Raw genomic sequence first — 17,426 nt, 5'->3', positions numbered from 1 at the left:
CAATATTGCAGTTTAAACGCGAAGGTAGCTGATTATAACAAAACCACTCTTCAAAGTTCATACATTTTCCAAAAAGCTTCAAAGCTGTAAAATTTGCCCCTTTATAACATCAAAACACTCATCTATGCAATGAGCACAACAGCACCACCTGCTTCCTTATCTTCTTCTCATAAAAATGTCCCAATTACACATCTATAAATCATATTGCATATTGTTATAAATTACGGAGTATTTATTTTATTACATATTCATATAATTGTTTGTTTTAGTCCGACTGAAAGGCAGGCATTTTCAGAAGAGTCACGTCCTGTCCTTCTCGGTCAAGTTTTGCCAGGCAACATAACAGTGCTTCCTTGAAAGCAATGAGGTCAAGATCAATTTGGCTTGGTAAAGAGTGCAAAAGAGGCATTGAAGCTGTTGCTCTAATGACCACTAGGCACCAACCCACATACCAATAAAAAACTTACCCGGGGGATATGAATTATTGGCAAAATAAAAACTGCCCAAAAACACTTGTCATAAAAAATATAATCTGTACAGTAAGTATATAGACAAGCATATCAAAGATTTAGAAATGCCCTTCGGCAACATTTCTGTAAACGAACAAGTTTTAGCAGAAAGATTTATCTACACTCTTCTCCCCAACCTATGCCTGCCCCCCCTTAACCGAATCCAAAACCTTCATTTGCTTCATGAATAGCCAGCAGTAGCCTCTCCTCTAGATGCTGCTTAGAAGGATACTCTGGCAGATCCAACTGGTTGAAACTGCACAATCATATCATATCAAATAAGCCATCCACACCAAAACAAAACAAAACAAATCAAACTACACGTGTTTAGATTACAGAATGATGATTACCATGTATGTGCCGAAGGCAAGTGATTGGCGCTACCATATGCCTTGTGGATCTGAAACTTCTGGGACCCGGATATACCTTGCAGAGCACTAAAACCTTCAAGGGGAACCTGAAAATGGTGGGTAGTTGCCAAGTGTTATTCAATCCTGTTTGCACAACCACTGATACTCAAGTGGAAAAATACAACACAAAGCCGTAAAATGTACCTTAGAGGTACCAGTCACAAACTGTAGCAACCGAGCCTTATCTTCCTTGCTGAAACCCTGAACAACCTCCCAAAACCATTGTATAACAGGTGATGCTGCACTATACCCAGAGTACTCCGTATTTGCTCTCATGTCGTCCACTGAATACCATTATGAAAATACATTACCAAAAGAATAACATTTATTAAGCACACTCTCTACCTCACATGGTTAACCAGATAAAAACAGGTTTTATTTTTTGAGTAACTAACTAGACAAATTTACTTACAATCAATATCAGGCAGGCCACTTATCAATAGTTCCAATTCCTTATCATTAAAGATTGATATCAGTTCCCGTGGAATTAATTCAGTGAACCCTTCCAAGAATGCATTTATCTGAGGACGGATGGCAGTTGTCAAGCGGTGTTCCGCAACCAAGTCAACATATTGGTGCTTATTTTCCTCAGTAACTCGAATGTTTCGACCACCAGGGATAAGTTCATAATCAGTAACCTATATCAAGTAAAAGAAATCTTAGAAAAATGGTAGGGAGGAACATTAAACACATAACATATAACAACTTCAGTTTTCATACCTCATTGCGTTCATAAAGTATCAGCTTCTCTTCATCAGCATCGATGCTGAATGTAAGGTCCAAAACATCACTTATGTCATTCTACAGATTTTTTTTTAAAAATAAGAAAAAAAGAAAAATAACAAAATTGAATTAGTCATGAGCATCAGCAAAACAATGCAAAATGAGAAGATGCAGAAAAAAGGCCAGAATATAGCAAACCTCAAGCAGCCATTTCAAATTTTTAAAGTAATCAGGATCAATGGCTTCAATGTCATGATACGTCACTTTAGACCCAAGAATATGCTTGTAGAAGGACCTTGTGAAGTGAACATCCAAAAGTTGACCATCAAAAAGTGCCTTCCCAACCTGGATACATACCATAGACAGATTAGGAATACAGATTACAGAACATCCAATGCCAAGAACAAGATAGAAGGTACTTACAACTCGCCCCACAAATTTGAAGTATGAGAGATGCTCAGTTTGGTAAACAGAGTTGGGATTTGGCTGAAATGTAGATTCATTGCCAACTGTTGTAAATAATAATGCTCCTTTGTCAAAAATTACCCTGGACAACAACTGGTACCATTCCCTGGTAAGTCCACCAGCATCAATTCCTTCTTCCCCTTGGAAGTGAACAGTTAACCTCCCTTTCAGTTCTTGAGTTGACCTCATGCGCAACTGATTATACGAATCTTCAAGAATATATGCACGTCTCACAGAAATTCTCAAGGGACTGTGGTGATGATCATGCTGATGTTTAATCTTAGATCTAAAATGAGATCTTTTATTGTCAAAATCAACAAAGCGAGGAACCTTCAGCATAATTGAGAAAGACTTCTCAAGTAATCCAGGGTTTTGGCGAATGAAAGCATTCAGAAGTTTCCTGTGCTTTTCAGCAAACTTCACAAAAGCAACATTTTTTTCATCAAACTTGATTGCAAGTCCTAAAGATTTCTGCTGGGAAGCAGAAGCAATGGCATCTTCAACATCAGAAACAGCAATACCAAAATCACCTCCTGCACCTGATTGACCAGGTTGCAACTTCTCACACATCACAAAAAAGGACTCAATGTAAGGTAAGATATTCTGAGTACCAGCAGGAAGTGGAGGCATAACACCAGAAGCCTTAGATGTGGAAACAATTGAAGATCGTGACACATCAGCTGATGTATCAGAGAAGCTTTCTATTTTGCTTATGCAAGTACTGAGCTCAAGCCAAAGAGGCTCTAAAGCAGTATTGATATCCGAAACCAAGGAAATGTCAGCAGCATGCTCTGTCCCAGCAGGAACTTGAGGATCCTTGCCCTTTTCACTAAGTGATGGAACAAGAGAGGTCAATGCCTGGAGAACCCTGAGAATTGCAGCCCCATCAGTGGAACTAGTACTGAATAGTGCTTTCTCTACTTCAGCAAAGTTGCGTAACTCATCCATTGCAGACTTGGTCAGAATTTGAATAGAGCTAGCCAGTTCAGCAGTAAATAAATGGCAATGCACAGGGACAATAGCCACCAGCTTTTTCAGTACCTCTGCTACCAAAGCATATGCATTGTCTGACAGGCTGAGAGAAGTAAGAGAACGTCAACAAGTCAGAATAACAAGATAGTGAGAACCCTAAACATATAAACACTTCAAAAAATAGCAAAAGAGTAGCTCAACCATTCCTGCACAGTGTAAAACCTCATCATATGAAACTAATCAGTTGTACAAAATACTTTTTTTCCTAAACAAACAAGCAATCTTACATCACAGCATTGAAATATATATATATATCACAATTATTGAATGCAAGAGAGATGTTAAACAGATTATTATACCCAAAAATATTTCATTGCCAAGAGAATATCACAAATGAAGTAGAATGATGACATATAAATGTGTTGCATAACACTAGAGATAACTACTTTATAAGTATTACCCTTCTCGTGCAAGTAATGAACACAGAAGTTGGAGCTCTGCTCGTGGGAGATTAAGCAGAATACTATGGGCATCATTTTCTCTTTCAGTGGATGATGAAGGCTTAGACTGTTCATCAACTTCTGATGACGTAATACGAGATTCATCATTCATTTCAGCATCTGAGGAAGAATTTTGAGGAGCAGATGGCTGCTCGGTGGTAGATGGTGCAGGCTCATCAGGAGCATTTGACTTGCCTTCAACATTATCAACAATGACATCCAACAGGTTTAAAAGCTGAAATGAAATGAAGAATGCATGTTAGATAATTGAAATACAAAAGACTAGAGATTTTCCACATAATTGTTCATGTGTAAGCTACCTGCTCTAAATGGGCAACACTCCTTAAATAAAGTGGGTGATTCAACAGCCCCAACAATAATGCCAGAGATACTTGTCCTTCAAGCTGCTGCTCATCATAGTCAACAACCATCACAGCCTTTCCTTGTCTCTGTTCAGGGTTCCTGGATTCTTCTTGTAGTGATGGCGTGACTCTAAACTCCAGTAGAGCCTTTGCAACTAAGGAATGATTCCGGGCCAAGTATGTAAGTGTCTCTAAGACACGCCGCGATACCAGAGGTGGGATGCCTTTGGAAATGAAAAACTCATGTTATTACAGCAACATTTCATAAGACAGAAATGAAAGGAAATAACAGTACAAAAACCAATTTGGAATCCATACAATAAAAAGATACAGATGAACCTTTATTATATATACACACACACACGCATGCACGCACAAAAATACAATGTTCAATACTCAATAAGTCAATAGTTAATGATAATTTCCAACTTAGAAACTGTATGAAGTATGAAAACATAATCAGCGATTTATTGGCTTATTGCAAAAAAATTGGTAAAAATGAGTTTTCATTCATGAACTCGCTTGAATTGGCTAATGATCACAATGGCTAAGTGTTGCAAAGAATTGGTAAAAATGAGTTGAAAACTACAGACTTTTCAGTCATTAACTTGCTTGAATTGGCTAATGATCACAATGGCTAAGGGTCTAATCAATGATATTAAAGTGGGAAAAAAGCCTTACCGTCAAAATGTTGTGGGCGAGAATACATGACATTACTTTGGCAGGCATACAACCTATAAGGAGGCTCAGAAGTATTCAGACTGTTGGCAGGCTTCCTTACATCAAGCATCAACAAGTCCATAAGGATTTTTATTAGAGAAGTTCTGGTAACAGCATGTGCACTGAGATTCAGTAAAACCCTCTGTAGCTGGCCTTTGTAAAGTGGCTGAACACAAACAGATATTCAGACCCCTTAATATTTAAAATCATAAGTCAAATTTTGCAATTCAATTCCACCAACAGAATACCTGGACTATACGAAGCAAACGAATCAACGCCTTCAAATCCTCTACGTCAACTAAAGGTGACCCATCTGCCTCCACAGGCTTGTTTCCAAGGGATCTACGAGCTCCACCTGCCCTATCAATGCCTTCACCTCTTCTAGAGGATTCACCTCTACGACTTCTAGGATATACACCAAAAAGTGTTCGATTGTATCTCCGTGCAAACCTTTCACGCAACAAATTTGCTTCTGCCACAAGTGCAGGTGTGAGGTTTGCAAGTATAGCATCTGAAGATGTCAAAAGAACCTAAGACAAAAAGAAAGTGGAAAACATCAGAAGATATATGTTTAAACAAATAGGATAAAAATATAATAGAAGCTCAATTTCTATGTACTAATATACCTCTTCTCGTAAATCAGAAGGGAATGTTGCGATAATAGAGACTGTATCCATCTCAACAGGTTGCCCTTCTAGCTCCTGTGATTGCTGCAGCCTTTGTGCTCGTTGCTGAGCCAAAACTTCTTCCCGGATATCTGGTGGCAGTGCAGCTAAAAACTCTGGATCAATATCTCCAGTGTTCTGTGCGTCAGCATTTTGAGGTTGAGCCACTTGACCCTGTTGAGCAGAAAGAACCTCTGCTCTCAACTCCTCTGGAAGTGCCTCTAAAAATGCAGGATCAATAGACACAGTATCAGTATCAGTATTTTCTTGCTGTTCCTCAGATGGACCAGTTTGTTCTGCTTCTTGATTTGGAGGTTCAGAAACCTCAGATACACTAGTGAGTGGTGCATCCCTGCCACTAACTGGTGCAGTATTTCCAAATGATACATTGGTCCGTCTTGTCCGATTATCTGCCACACCATGCCTATCCCCACCATCATCATGGCCATCTGCACTTCCAATTTCAACATCAAGACTTCGAAGACTCTCCCCTAGAGTTGCCCCACTTTCACTGCTCTCCTGGCTAACAGCTTCAACATCACGCACAACCTCATTCTGCTCAAACTGCATTTCAATAGATTGAGGTGGTCTGCTGGATGCATCTGTTCTCTGAGTAGCTGCATTTGCCACAGGTGCCATATCAGAATTTCCAGAACCATCTGGCACCGCAGATAGAGGAGATGTTTGCCTGTTTTCATCGTTCTCATTGGTTTCTGTGGGGTGTTCAGAAGTTGTCCCAGCTGATCCTGGAAATTGGTTTGCATCACCTTTACTCTGAGACTCCACTGCTGCTGCTTCATGGTCAGAAGGCTTCCCTGGTTCTGGTCGCCTCAGATGGCTAACAACTAAATCTTCAAGACCCTGTGGAACAGCAGACACATTAGATCCACCACTTTGTTGGTTATCACTGGACCACAAGTTCAACCGATGACCATGACGCCCATTTCGCAGTGACCGGAAGAAAGACTCTAAACGAGATGGTGTTCCCTCTTGGTTCCTATCAGAGTAATGATCACGGGCATTCTCTGCAAGGAATACAAAGACCAGACTGAGATCTCATGCACAAGGCAAGAAACTAAGATAGCAACTGCCACTATGTAAACAGAGTAGAGAGAGGGAGAGGGAGAGGGAGAGAGAAGTGAACAATGAAGATACCTGATTGTCTTAGATGGCCCACGTGCAATGAAGAAGATGGTTCCACCAAAAGTGGATGCAAAGAAGGAATACTGCTATCACTGCTTCTTCCAAGTAGATTGTATATTGATGTAGTACGCCCTGGTCGCCTGGAGCCAAAAACTTCAACAGGCATAACATGAAGAGTCTCGTTAGAGAAACTGTTATCTCTGCCAAAAACCTCAATATGGTCCAATACATTAAGGCCATTCATTCCATCACCAAACCTAAGTATGAGACCATCATCTTCGTCCTCATCATCCTCATCCTCTTCTTCCATCACCTCCTCATCAAACTCATCTTCATCAATTTCATGGTCATCTTGATCAGTGTCATTATGGGGCAAGTGATGCACTTCATCTTCCTCGAGATCATTGTGTTCTTCCTCTTCCCCATCTTCATCTTCATCGACATCATCTCCTTCATCTGCTGACATCTCGTCATCATCGTCCTCCTCCTCATCATCCTCGTCTTCCCCAAGATTGGCTTGTACATCAGGCTGAATTTCAAATCTTATGCCCACTGCATCAATGCCATTTTCCAGAGCTCTAGTGCCTTCGTTATTCTCATGCATGTAATCATCATCATTCTGCAGACCAAAACCTCCATCAATATCCTGGTCATGTTCCATATCATCAGTCACAGCTTCAGATCCACCATAATTTTGTGTTGCACCAAAAGCTTCATTCTGATCTGTTGGGACTGAGTTCACATTAGCTTGGGAGGCTGTCTCCATAGACTGTGTTACACTAGCACCATTATCACTTCCATGCTGATTGTGCTCCTGTGCCTTTTCTGTTTGGTCAACCCTTCCAGTGTTGGACTCTGCAGCATGGACATGTTCCTTTGTGACCGACTCCAATACTTTAACAAGCCCTGTAACAACCTTCGCTGAATCACCATGATCAAGGTCTAAGACATGAAGAGCTCGAGTCAAAGACCGAACCAGACCAACATCTACAAAAGTGGCTGAAGCCTCTGCTGAAATGTAGGAGCCTGTAGGTGTGCGGGCAGCAAGAATATCATTAAGCAGATCAATGAAAGCCAGAAAATCAACTCCAGGTGCCCTGAAACCCCCCTTGGACAATTCAACAAAATCATGGAACACAGTACTGATATCAGTAAAGACTCTCTTCCTCGCCTCTGATGAGCGAACGCAAGATGCTACCAAAAACTGGTTGGCCCTGCTTGCTAGCTTTTGCCTCCAGTCTACATCAGCTTTCTTTTCCTTTCGAGGATTCTTAGAATATGGAAGGAATTTGTGAAGAACATGGTGAAAGATTCCACCGGAACAATTAACAGAAAGACCACGTGGAGGAGCACTCTTGCTACTGATTTCAGCATCTCTTCGGAGTAGAATATGAATAGATGGAGCATACATCAAAAGGATCTCTGTGAGGAGCTTCAAGATGAACACTATCTTCGCCATGGATGCAGAACTCTCCTGGTTATCAGTACCACTCCCCTCAGATACAGATGCAATTGCTTTTCCTTTATCCTTGCTGGCAGAAACATCAATATCCATGTCTGATGAGGATGAGCCCTCTTTAGTCACAGATTCATCTTTCATGGAAGGAACAAATGCTACAACTGAATCCAAAAGTAGTTCAATGACATTCACAAAGCTATGAGGAGGCTTTCGATGAAGTTTGGCATTCTTAGAACCAGTATCAACACTCTTCCCATGTGAACCAGGGCTCACAGCAGCTACACCAATCTTCAAATCATTATTTTGAAGCTTATCTTTCTCATCAGATTTCTCTTTCTCCTTTTCTTTTTCCCTTTTATCTTTATCCTTCTCTCGATCTTTAAGTAAGGTAACATATGGCCTATCACCAACCATCTCCACTTGGCACACAGACCGAGCAGCCTGCATGAAAATCAATGGATCGCGCTGAATAACAGAAGTCAAATTTGAGAGAAAACTACGAGGTGTAAGCCTTCCTGTGGGCTGTCTATTGGCAGCTGTTACAATGCTATGACGTATCTCAGTTTCCATTGCTTGCTGAAGAGTCTGAGGATCCTCAAGAATGTGACGTATTATGGTAGCAGCTATGTTGTCAAACCCAACAAACATGCTACTTGTTGGCAAGGAAAGCAGTTGATCCAAGCCTCCAGCATCTAGAAAAATTACCGCAACAGAGTGATTTCTTGTGAGGGTAGAACAGAGTTGCAGAGCAGCATGCATCATCTCTGATGGAAGCTGATTCCTAATACATGCACAAGCAATTTCAACAAGCTGTTTTTGTTCCTGTTGATCCAGATATTTTGGAGACAAACCCAGAGATGAATGCAATTTATTTTGTTTATCCTCATCAATTGAAACAGCTGTCTGGCAAACAACATCCTTCTTTAATACCTCTAGCATATCAGCATTCAACTTTTGATCCACCTGGGCAAGTCGATCAATGGCAATGAAAGCTGCTGTAACCCATTTGGGGATTTTCTCCCTGTCAAATGGGCTTGAAACCCACTGTGAAAGAATATCTGATGTAACTTTGGCCAGACCATTTTTGGCAGCTGCTTCTCTTGCAGATTGATCTTCATTAAGGATTAGAGCAAGGACATGAAAAAGATTAGACAGCATATTTATGTTCCCAGTGTCAGAGATGTTGGTGCACAGCTTCACTTGATCAATCATTAACGAAATCACACTGGACCGATGTTCACCATCATTCTGGGAGCATATGATCACAAGAAGATCCCTGACAGGAAATGCTAGAGAGTCCTTCATTTGTAGAAGTTTTTTACATGTTGACAACAGATCATCCATAGGAGGAGGTTGGACAATTTCTTCTTCAATTGTGTGGCTGCTTTCATGTGCAACATCTTCCTTTGCATCAGATCCAGAATTCCCAAGTGACATTGCCAGTGCACGGGCAAGCTCATCATCCTCTTGTGCTTCCTCTGGATGTGAGAACAACCATTCCATTGCCAGCTCCACACTATTTGAACCAACCTGCCTAAGAGCCTCTTCAGCTCGAGACCTAGAGAACCCCATTTCGACAATTGTTGAAATAGCTGCTTCATTTGGGGGAGGACCAGAAACACGAGTAGCATTGGTATTTGTGTTCTTCACTTCTACTCCTGAGTAGATGTGTCTCATGATGTTAAGAACTGTAGCAATGAACTCATAACTGCATTCTGTAAATTGAGGATGAGTCCAAACAGGCAGTACTGCCTTCAGTACCATGGACTGGAGGACCTTTACAAATGTCTCAGCATCTCGGGGAAATGGAATACCCCCACTTATTAAAGGTTGGGTAAGTAAGTGCTTTGTGAAAGGAGACAAAATTAAAGATGAAGTCACAAGGTGATCCATCAGCTTTCCATAACTACCCAAAGGACCATGTATCCATGAATTATCAGATTCCTGGACCCCATCCTGCCTCAAACAACTTTCATCAGTCTCCATAGGAGAAGCAGGGCCTCTATTAACAGCAAAAAGCAACTGATTAGTAGCTTCAAATGTGGTCAAAACTGACTGAATAACTCCACGCCCATACAGGCAATTCAGTACAACAGGATTGCATGCATCAGGCTTATCCAGTATAATCCCATCAATAAATTCAATGACTTTGCCAAAATAACGGCACTTTGTTGACACGGAGACCTCTGCTCCAGATGTATTTACATGGCCTCCATAATTCATGTGGTCCAATGCAATGGAAGCAATGGTAGATGCAACTGATTTTGAAGGAGGAGACACATTCAGCATATCATCCCGTCTACGAGACGGAAGCAACATAACCTTACCCAACTCTTGAATCAAATGCATGATATGAATGGATAAGGACCTAACCATATCACAACATGAATGATAATAGGATCTTTGCTTATCATCATCCTTTGGAGCACTAGTTCCAGCACCATCAACAGAGCTTGACTGTTGCAGTTGATTGCTAGCACCCAGCTCCATGTTTGAAGTACCATCTCCACTCTGTCGCTGCTGAAGACCAGAAGCTCGTGTGAGAGCAGCAGCTCGTGTCAGATCACGATATAGAGATATGATATCAAAAAACTGGGACTCAAAACTCCACCCAGTCATTCTCCTCCTCAGTAAAGGATCAAGAAACTGCCTGAAGGAGCTCAACCTCTGTTCTTCACTATCAGCTGAACCAAATTCAGAATTCTTTGATTCATCACCAGAACCATCACAGACACCATCTTCCTCAATCTTGGCATCCTCAAGCAGTGCAATTTGCCAGAGAATTTCACGGTGTATCCTCCCAATATCTTCTAAAACATCTTTACTTCCATTTCCAAATTCATTTAGCAAAGCAGTTACCCAACGATTGTCTTTAGATGCAGCCAGAAACAGAAGAAATTCAACAAGAAAAAGTGAGGAGAAAGTCGTGCTATCTTGACTCGCTTTAGGATCCAGTAGAAAAGATCCTGAAACACCACTCAACCCCATCAAAGCTTTCTTCATATGATCTCGGAGGAAGGAACAGCATGCACGAGCAAGAGCAGCAGAGTGATGCTGAGTAAAAGTCTTGAAGACCATGGTACTGTGTAATGCAATAGACATCCCTTCTGAAGATTGTGCAATACTAGGCCATAGTAGGAGTTTCAGCAAAGCTTCAATTCCTGATTTTTCAACAAACAGCCTACATGTTTCAGAATTCTCCATTGTGCGGTGAACAAGCACCATCACATGAAAGATAGCCAACTGGATGAATTGTTCATCACCCATAGCCTCTGTGGGTGAATTTGTTGCCTCAATTAGAGTGCAAGGACCAACATTCTCATGGTTGTCTGAATCCATTTCCATTTCATTGCCCACACTCGCTTTCCCAGATGACTCTCCATGCTCAAACTGTTCAAATGATGCAATTTTCTTAATAATTTCAATTATCAGATCCACACCTGTAGCTCTCAATGAAGAAACATGGCGCAAAAGTTCCTCTACAGCATTTGCCAATGGGACAATACCTTCATTCATAGCAATCACATATTTTTTGTCAGTGAAAATGTCAACAAGGAAGCGCAGTGCTGACATTTCTTTAACTGCTTCTAGCCCCTTAGCATTAAGACAAATTGCACCAAGGCCATTAGGAACACAAGTAAGGGCCTTTGGAGAAGGTAGTATTCCGGCCACAACTGAAGACAGAAAAGCATTTGGAAGACCCAGATCGTGCAAAGTAGGAAAACATGTAGGATCCTTGTGAATTATCTCACTCATGACAGTCACTGCTGAGGAGTAAATATCACCTCCGAACTTTTCAACATTGCCAAAAATCAGCGACAGTGTGACAGGCAAAGAGACATCATTAGAACTCTGAGATCTTGCAGTATTTGCAGGTGCATAAGTAGCAGACCCTAGTGTCTTCAGTAAAGCCCTGATGAGTCTCTTATGAGAGTGTACTTCGTCGTCCTTACATCTAGAAGATTCTACAATCTCCATTGACTTGTCATCTCGCCCAGCCAAGTTAATCACTTTTTGCACTTCTATTTGCAGCCTATGAGCCAAAAGCTCAACCCCACCCAAGTCTTTAAAAAGTGTTACTGCTGCATTACTGTAGTCTAAGAGCTTCTGTAAAGTCTTAACAGCCAAACAAACAAGGTGTAAATGTCCAGGATCAGAATCCTCCACTAGTGGTAAGAAAGTGGGTACCATTCCTGATCCTCTAATAGCACTTCCTGAGCTTGAGGATGATATGACATGCAAAAGATAGAACTGTAGAACAGCTTCAACAAAAGCAACAGATGATGGATCATTGGAGCTATTCAGTGACAAAATTGCTCTTTGTAGCACATTTAGGAGGATCATACGATTACCGCCGGCAAAACTGATGCTTGACCCACTCAAAATACGTGCTCGCTCATGCGATGATGCATATGCAGCTAACTGTGCTCCCAAGGCATTCATTGCAAGTGTTCTAATTGCTCCAGAGATGGTTTCTTCAGATCGAACAATCCTGATTAATTCATTGGTATACTCAGGTTCATTTGCAAAAAAGGATGCAAGTTCATCATGAGAGTCACTGGCTTGGATAAGCACAATGAAAGCAAGAAGGCAAATCTTGCTGTAAAGCTTGCACACTCTGGGTGAACTTAAGGCATGTGCATATCTGATTCTGGTCAACAATGAGAATCTCTGGTCAGTAGGTACATTGTATTGCTCAATGCAAGACTTCATAAGAGATAGGTCATCCTCTTTCCGCAAATATAGATCACTCATGTGAATCACACTCATAGCAGAAGATATTGAAGCATCACTACCCTCCCCTGTACTCTGAGAGCAGCTACCATTACCATGCAATTCAAAATAAACTGTCGAACCCAAGCGATACAACTTATTGTCATCAACACTTTCTACATCAGACGGAAATAAACAGAGTCCTTCATCTTGAGTTCTTTCATTAATTGTAACACAAGAATACAAGCCCAACCCCTCTTCTTTGCTTCCCCAACCCTGTGCAAGTGACAGAAGGCAGCTATTCACTGACCCACAGCCAATCAACTTCCCACTTGCATGTAGCTTGGATGGATTTATTTTCACTAATGCGGAAAGAGTCTCTAAAGTTGCAATAAGAATTTCAGGGTCTGTTGAAGCCAGCAAGATCTTGAAATGCTGCCATGAAACAAGCACAAAATTATTAGTCAAATAAGTCCTACAATATCCATCTATGATGCATAATATAAGAAATCCAAACCTATGGAATAACCAGCATACCTCCAGACCACTGAACGAACTCTTGTTATGACAGTTTTCTAAAATAATTTGCATCACCCGCAAAATTTGTAGAATTGCCTGTTTAGGGAACGGACTAGCATCTCCTAAAATATCATCACACATCAGAAGGTCATTCCTACAAGACACATATGTCTTGAAATATGTTTCAAAATGAAGAAACAATGGTCTCCAGTGATGAAAATTTCCCTGCAAAGAGGGAGCATAGAGTTAAAAGAAAGATTAATGAAGAGAAGAAAAACATAAGGAAAAGAAGCCCACCTTGCCATACTCCCACCGAAATCCAGATAGAGGTATTGCTATATCTTGCAATGGACATTGGATGACCTTGTCAATAAATGCCTTTATTCTTTGAGGCTGCATGACAGACATACAGATTAGTAAAGAGAGAGCAAGGAAGCCATCATACCCATAAATGCAAACATCATCATGTCTTGAAATAATAAATGCGAGAATTGGGTAGCAAATATTTGGTTTCTTATTTGTAAATTTGTAAATAATATATAAAGGGTAAAGCATTGAGTTGATCAGAAATTACAAATTAATATATATATATATATATATATATATTAAGCTCACATCTAAAGAACAGGGAAAAATGAAAAAACAACAAATAGTATATAAGAAAGCCAATATTTGAAATCATCTCATACTAGCTGCAAAAATAAATTCTGCATCATGCTGTTACTACCAAGAGGTACTAAATCTTCAACTAAGTACCATTAGTATTGATATAGGAGACATAACGAGGCGGATTTTCACCTGCTCTTTCTTGCGATGTTTACTTATTAAATACCTATGCCCTAATGTTCTTAAAATGAAACCTGATTTTTAAGACATCTACAAGTATGAATTTAACCCTCCGCATAAATGCTAAAAAAGGGTGTCGATGGTACCAACAAGCAAGGAGGAAAGCTTGGAAGCAGGGTAAAGCCTAACATGAACAAAATATGCTTGAATGATTTGTCAAGTGATAAGTACGATTTTGATAGAACAAAGGGAGTCTTATGAACAATTTTATAGTATCAAGCTGAATACTTCTTGTTATAGATTTGAATACAGGAGACACAAAGCATGCATTATTCAAAAGACTAGCTGACTATGAAGATGTTCAGAATCTGGGAGTCTAATAGATCAGATGGAAAAGGGCTAAAAAGTTCCTAACATGAATTGAACCACAACGAAAAACAGGAACTGACAGAAAATGAGAATCCCATAAGAACATAATAACCTAAAGGTGGAACAGATGAGACTTGAAAGCAATGTCAATAATGAGAGAAGACAAAAGATACATGGTAAATTCAGAAGCTAAAAAAGAACCAATGGCCTCCAATGAACTAGTCTTTTTTTAATTGAGATTTAAGGTTTATGATTGGGAATTGGGAAAGATCATTTATTTTATAGGATTTATTGAATTATGCTTTGGGAAGATTATTTTACAATATCATGATAATCTTCTTGATCTTTCTGTCGTGCACCTTTATGTACTTGGTTTGCACCTTTTGAGCACAACTCAACAGACTTATCATAAAAGTAAGTGTTCACTGCTTCACAACTACAAAACTCAATGCAGAGTAAGTTAACATTAACACTACATGTTCATGACCATACTATATATGCCAACTGAATCTTGAACGCCATAGTTATCACGGCGCCCAGTTAAGTTGCGGCGCCCCCGGACCGCCTTTTCGCCCGCCTAGGCAACAAGTTAATATATATATACACAGACACACACACACACACATAATATACAAGTGGCAGTCAGTGAGCACCACCTCTGCCCACTGCCCCTAATATATACAGAGTATATTTATATATAATATACAAGTGGCAGGCACTGAACACTGCCTCTGCCCACTGTCCCCACTGCCCAGCCCCCTCTGGCCCTCTGCTAATATAAACCAAAAAGAAACAAGTGACTGGTTAGCCTCAAGTGGTGAAGCAAGAAGCAAAAAAAAAACTCTCAGCACCAAAGAAAATGGAGAAGCAAGAAGACCGGCGAAGATTCAGGAGTCGCGGCGGTGCTACGGCAACGGCAACAGCAGTAGGAAGGTGACGGCAATGGGAGGGCGATGAGTTTCTTCTTCTTTGTGAGTCCGAGAGAAGTCGACGCAGATCTGAAATGTTTCTCTCTCTTCTCTATTCTTATTAGGTTTTAGGCATACCATTTAAAAATAAATAAAAATTAAAAATAAAAAAATAAAAAGGTCAGGTATTGGGTTTGGACGCTGGGTCTGGCGTCCAAGGTGTTGGGACGCCTGGCCAACGCCGGAGCTCGCCTCACCATTTTCAGGCGAGGCGAAGCGTCCTGTCTCCACCGACAGGACGCCAAGGCGTCAACTAGGCGACGCCGTGATAACTATGTTGAACGCCTTAGAAAAAACTATTTCTTTTTTAGAGTTATTGAGACTAGGAAGTGATGAAATATACTAATTAGATAAAGAAAACTATAGAATTCTCCCAGGAAATTATTTAAGCAATCCTTAGAATTCTCCCAGTAAACTATTTAAGCTTATCTGGAGTTTCAAATATCGACAATTTATTAGGATCATGGTGAACGTAATCTATGTTGGGATTCCGGAGACCTTTTCCTTCTTTTCTTTGTTCTGTGTCCCCAATATAGAAGGCAATTGCTGATTAAGCAAAATAAGATTTCATGCATCCCATAAAGTTTTAAGCTTTCTTTGGATTTTAAAATAAACACAATTTCCCTGGATTATGGTGACAGTGCTGTAAGTTGGAATTCTAGAAACCTTTTCTTAATCTCTTTGGACTATTCCTTTCCTTCTTGCCCTCTTATGACTTTTGACACAGGAAACATAAAAAGGCAACAGAAAAAGGAAAAAAGAAAATAAAACATAGGAAAAACATCCGCAATTCCCACTCTCAACCAGTCAACCCCCAAGAAATAATAAAAGGTACAGTAAATTATAAAGCAGCATGGATTTCTTAAGAAATCACAGCTAAAAATGCAAATGTATTGATCAAAGAAAACCTAAAGCCAACAAGGCTGTGCTGCAATGCAGTATGTGATGATAGAGAAAACACCAAACAGAATAAGTCTCCAAAAAAATGTGTTTACTAAATAAGAGAATTTCGCCATTTTTATGGAGAAGAGGATAGGAAAGCAGAGAATTGAAGTACACGACCTAACTTTTGAAGAAAAATGAATTAAACCCTAATGTCAGTTTAGTAATCAGCAACACAAAAGCCAACAAAGGCACACTTGACAAATAATGGAAGGTAAAAGCAGAAAAAAACAATCACATACCGGTTCGGAGTCGAGTTTTACAGAAGGACCGATGGCACCATCGCTGGAAAAGAGCTGCCGTAGCCGCGACGGCAAGCTCGATCTCAGAGTCGACATATCAAAATCACTACTCCTCCACTACTATTTACTGTGAAAAACAATCTGCACAGAAATCACCCCAAAAAATAAATTAAAAACAAACATAAATCGCATATTTTCAGCATCAATCGGTAACAGCGAGAAATCCGAACAAACAGTCACACAAATAGAATAAAATCGATCAAACAAACAGCCGTACGAATAGATTAATCGAGTGTTTTTCCATTCCTCACTGACCTGAATAAACAAAGTCGGCGGATGCTCATACATCCAAAGGTCTCTAGAACTGTACAGAGGGGTTTTAGAGAGAAGAAGGAGGAGAATAAGACGAAGAAGAAGAAAACCCCAGTGGCGAAACGAGGGTTGAATGGAGAGGAGAAAAATGAGTTCCTTTGGTCTATGGAATTGGTTTAACTATTAACCCTGGGAGGAGCGATGAAGAGGCGATTTTATACCAAAATCACACCCCAGCTGCGCACAAAGAAGAGTGTCCCTGGGTCTTCGTCTAAAGGCGATTTTGCAGTTTGGTCCTTTGCTTTCTCAATTATTCCGCCCTCGCCCTACTTTCTCCTCTTCTAATCCTTTCCCATCCCTTTCTAGTTTTTCAGATTATAATTTACGGAGTATTAATTAATTTGTTAGAAGTTAATGCCATATAACTCCTTCAAGTTCTCATGTTTAGTTCTAAACTTTTAAATTTATCAATTGTGATTCTTCGACTTTTAAATTGTTATCATCTGTGCTCCAAGTCTACCATTGTGGTTCTTCAACTTTTAAAATTTAACCAATTGCGGTCTTCCTGGAATGACCATATGTGGTTAAAATTTGATAATTGAAGGATCATAATGATTAACTTGGAGCACAAATGGTAACAATTTGAA

At 40.2% G+C, this 17,426-nt stretch overlaps 1 protein-coding gene across 1 annotated transcript; it reads right to left on the bottom strand.

The window, feature by feature from the left end:
* Window positions 1-477: 477 nt before the first annotated feature.
* LOC116027895 (E3 ubiquitin-protein ligase UPL2-like) lies at window positions 478-16,978 on the bottom strand. The gene is made up of 17 exons (XM_031269663.1): window positions 16,783-16,978; window positions 16,468-16,608; window positions 13,458-13,553; window positions 13,179-13,385; window positions 6,482-13,076; window positions 5,288-6,351; window positions 4,910-5,191; window positions 4,623-4,827; window positions 3,900-4,165; window positions 3,540-3,814; window positions 2,066-3,182; window positions 1,841-1,987; window positions 1,640-1,720; window positions 1,332-1,557; window positions 1,064-1,203; window positions 860-966; window positions 478-765 (listed from the first exon to the last, which is right to left on the bottom strand). The coding sequence occupies exons 2-17, from the start codon at window positions 16,561-16,563 to the stop codon at window positions 663-665; spliced, it is 11,007 nt and encodes a 3,668-aa protein (XP_031125523.1). The 5' UTR covers window positions 16,564-16,608; window positions 16,783-16,978; the 3' UTR covers window positions 478-662.
* Between the last annotated feature and the right edge of the window lie 448 nt (window positions 16,979-17,426).

This window comes from Ipomoea triloba, chromosome 8 (genome assembly GCF_003576645.1).
Source record: "Ipomoea triloba cultivar NCNSP0323 chromosome 8, ASM357664v1".
Taxonomy (NCBI): Eukaryota; Viridiplantae; Streptophyta; class Magnoliopsida; order Solanales; family Convolvulaceae; genus Ipomoea; species Ipomoea triloba.
Note: the sequence above shows the minus strand (reverse complement) of the source record. Positions and strands in the feature narration are given on the sequence as shown.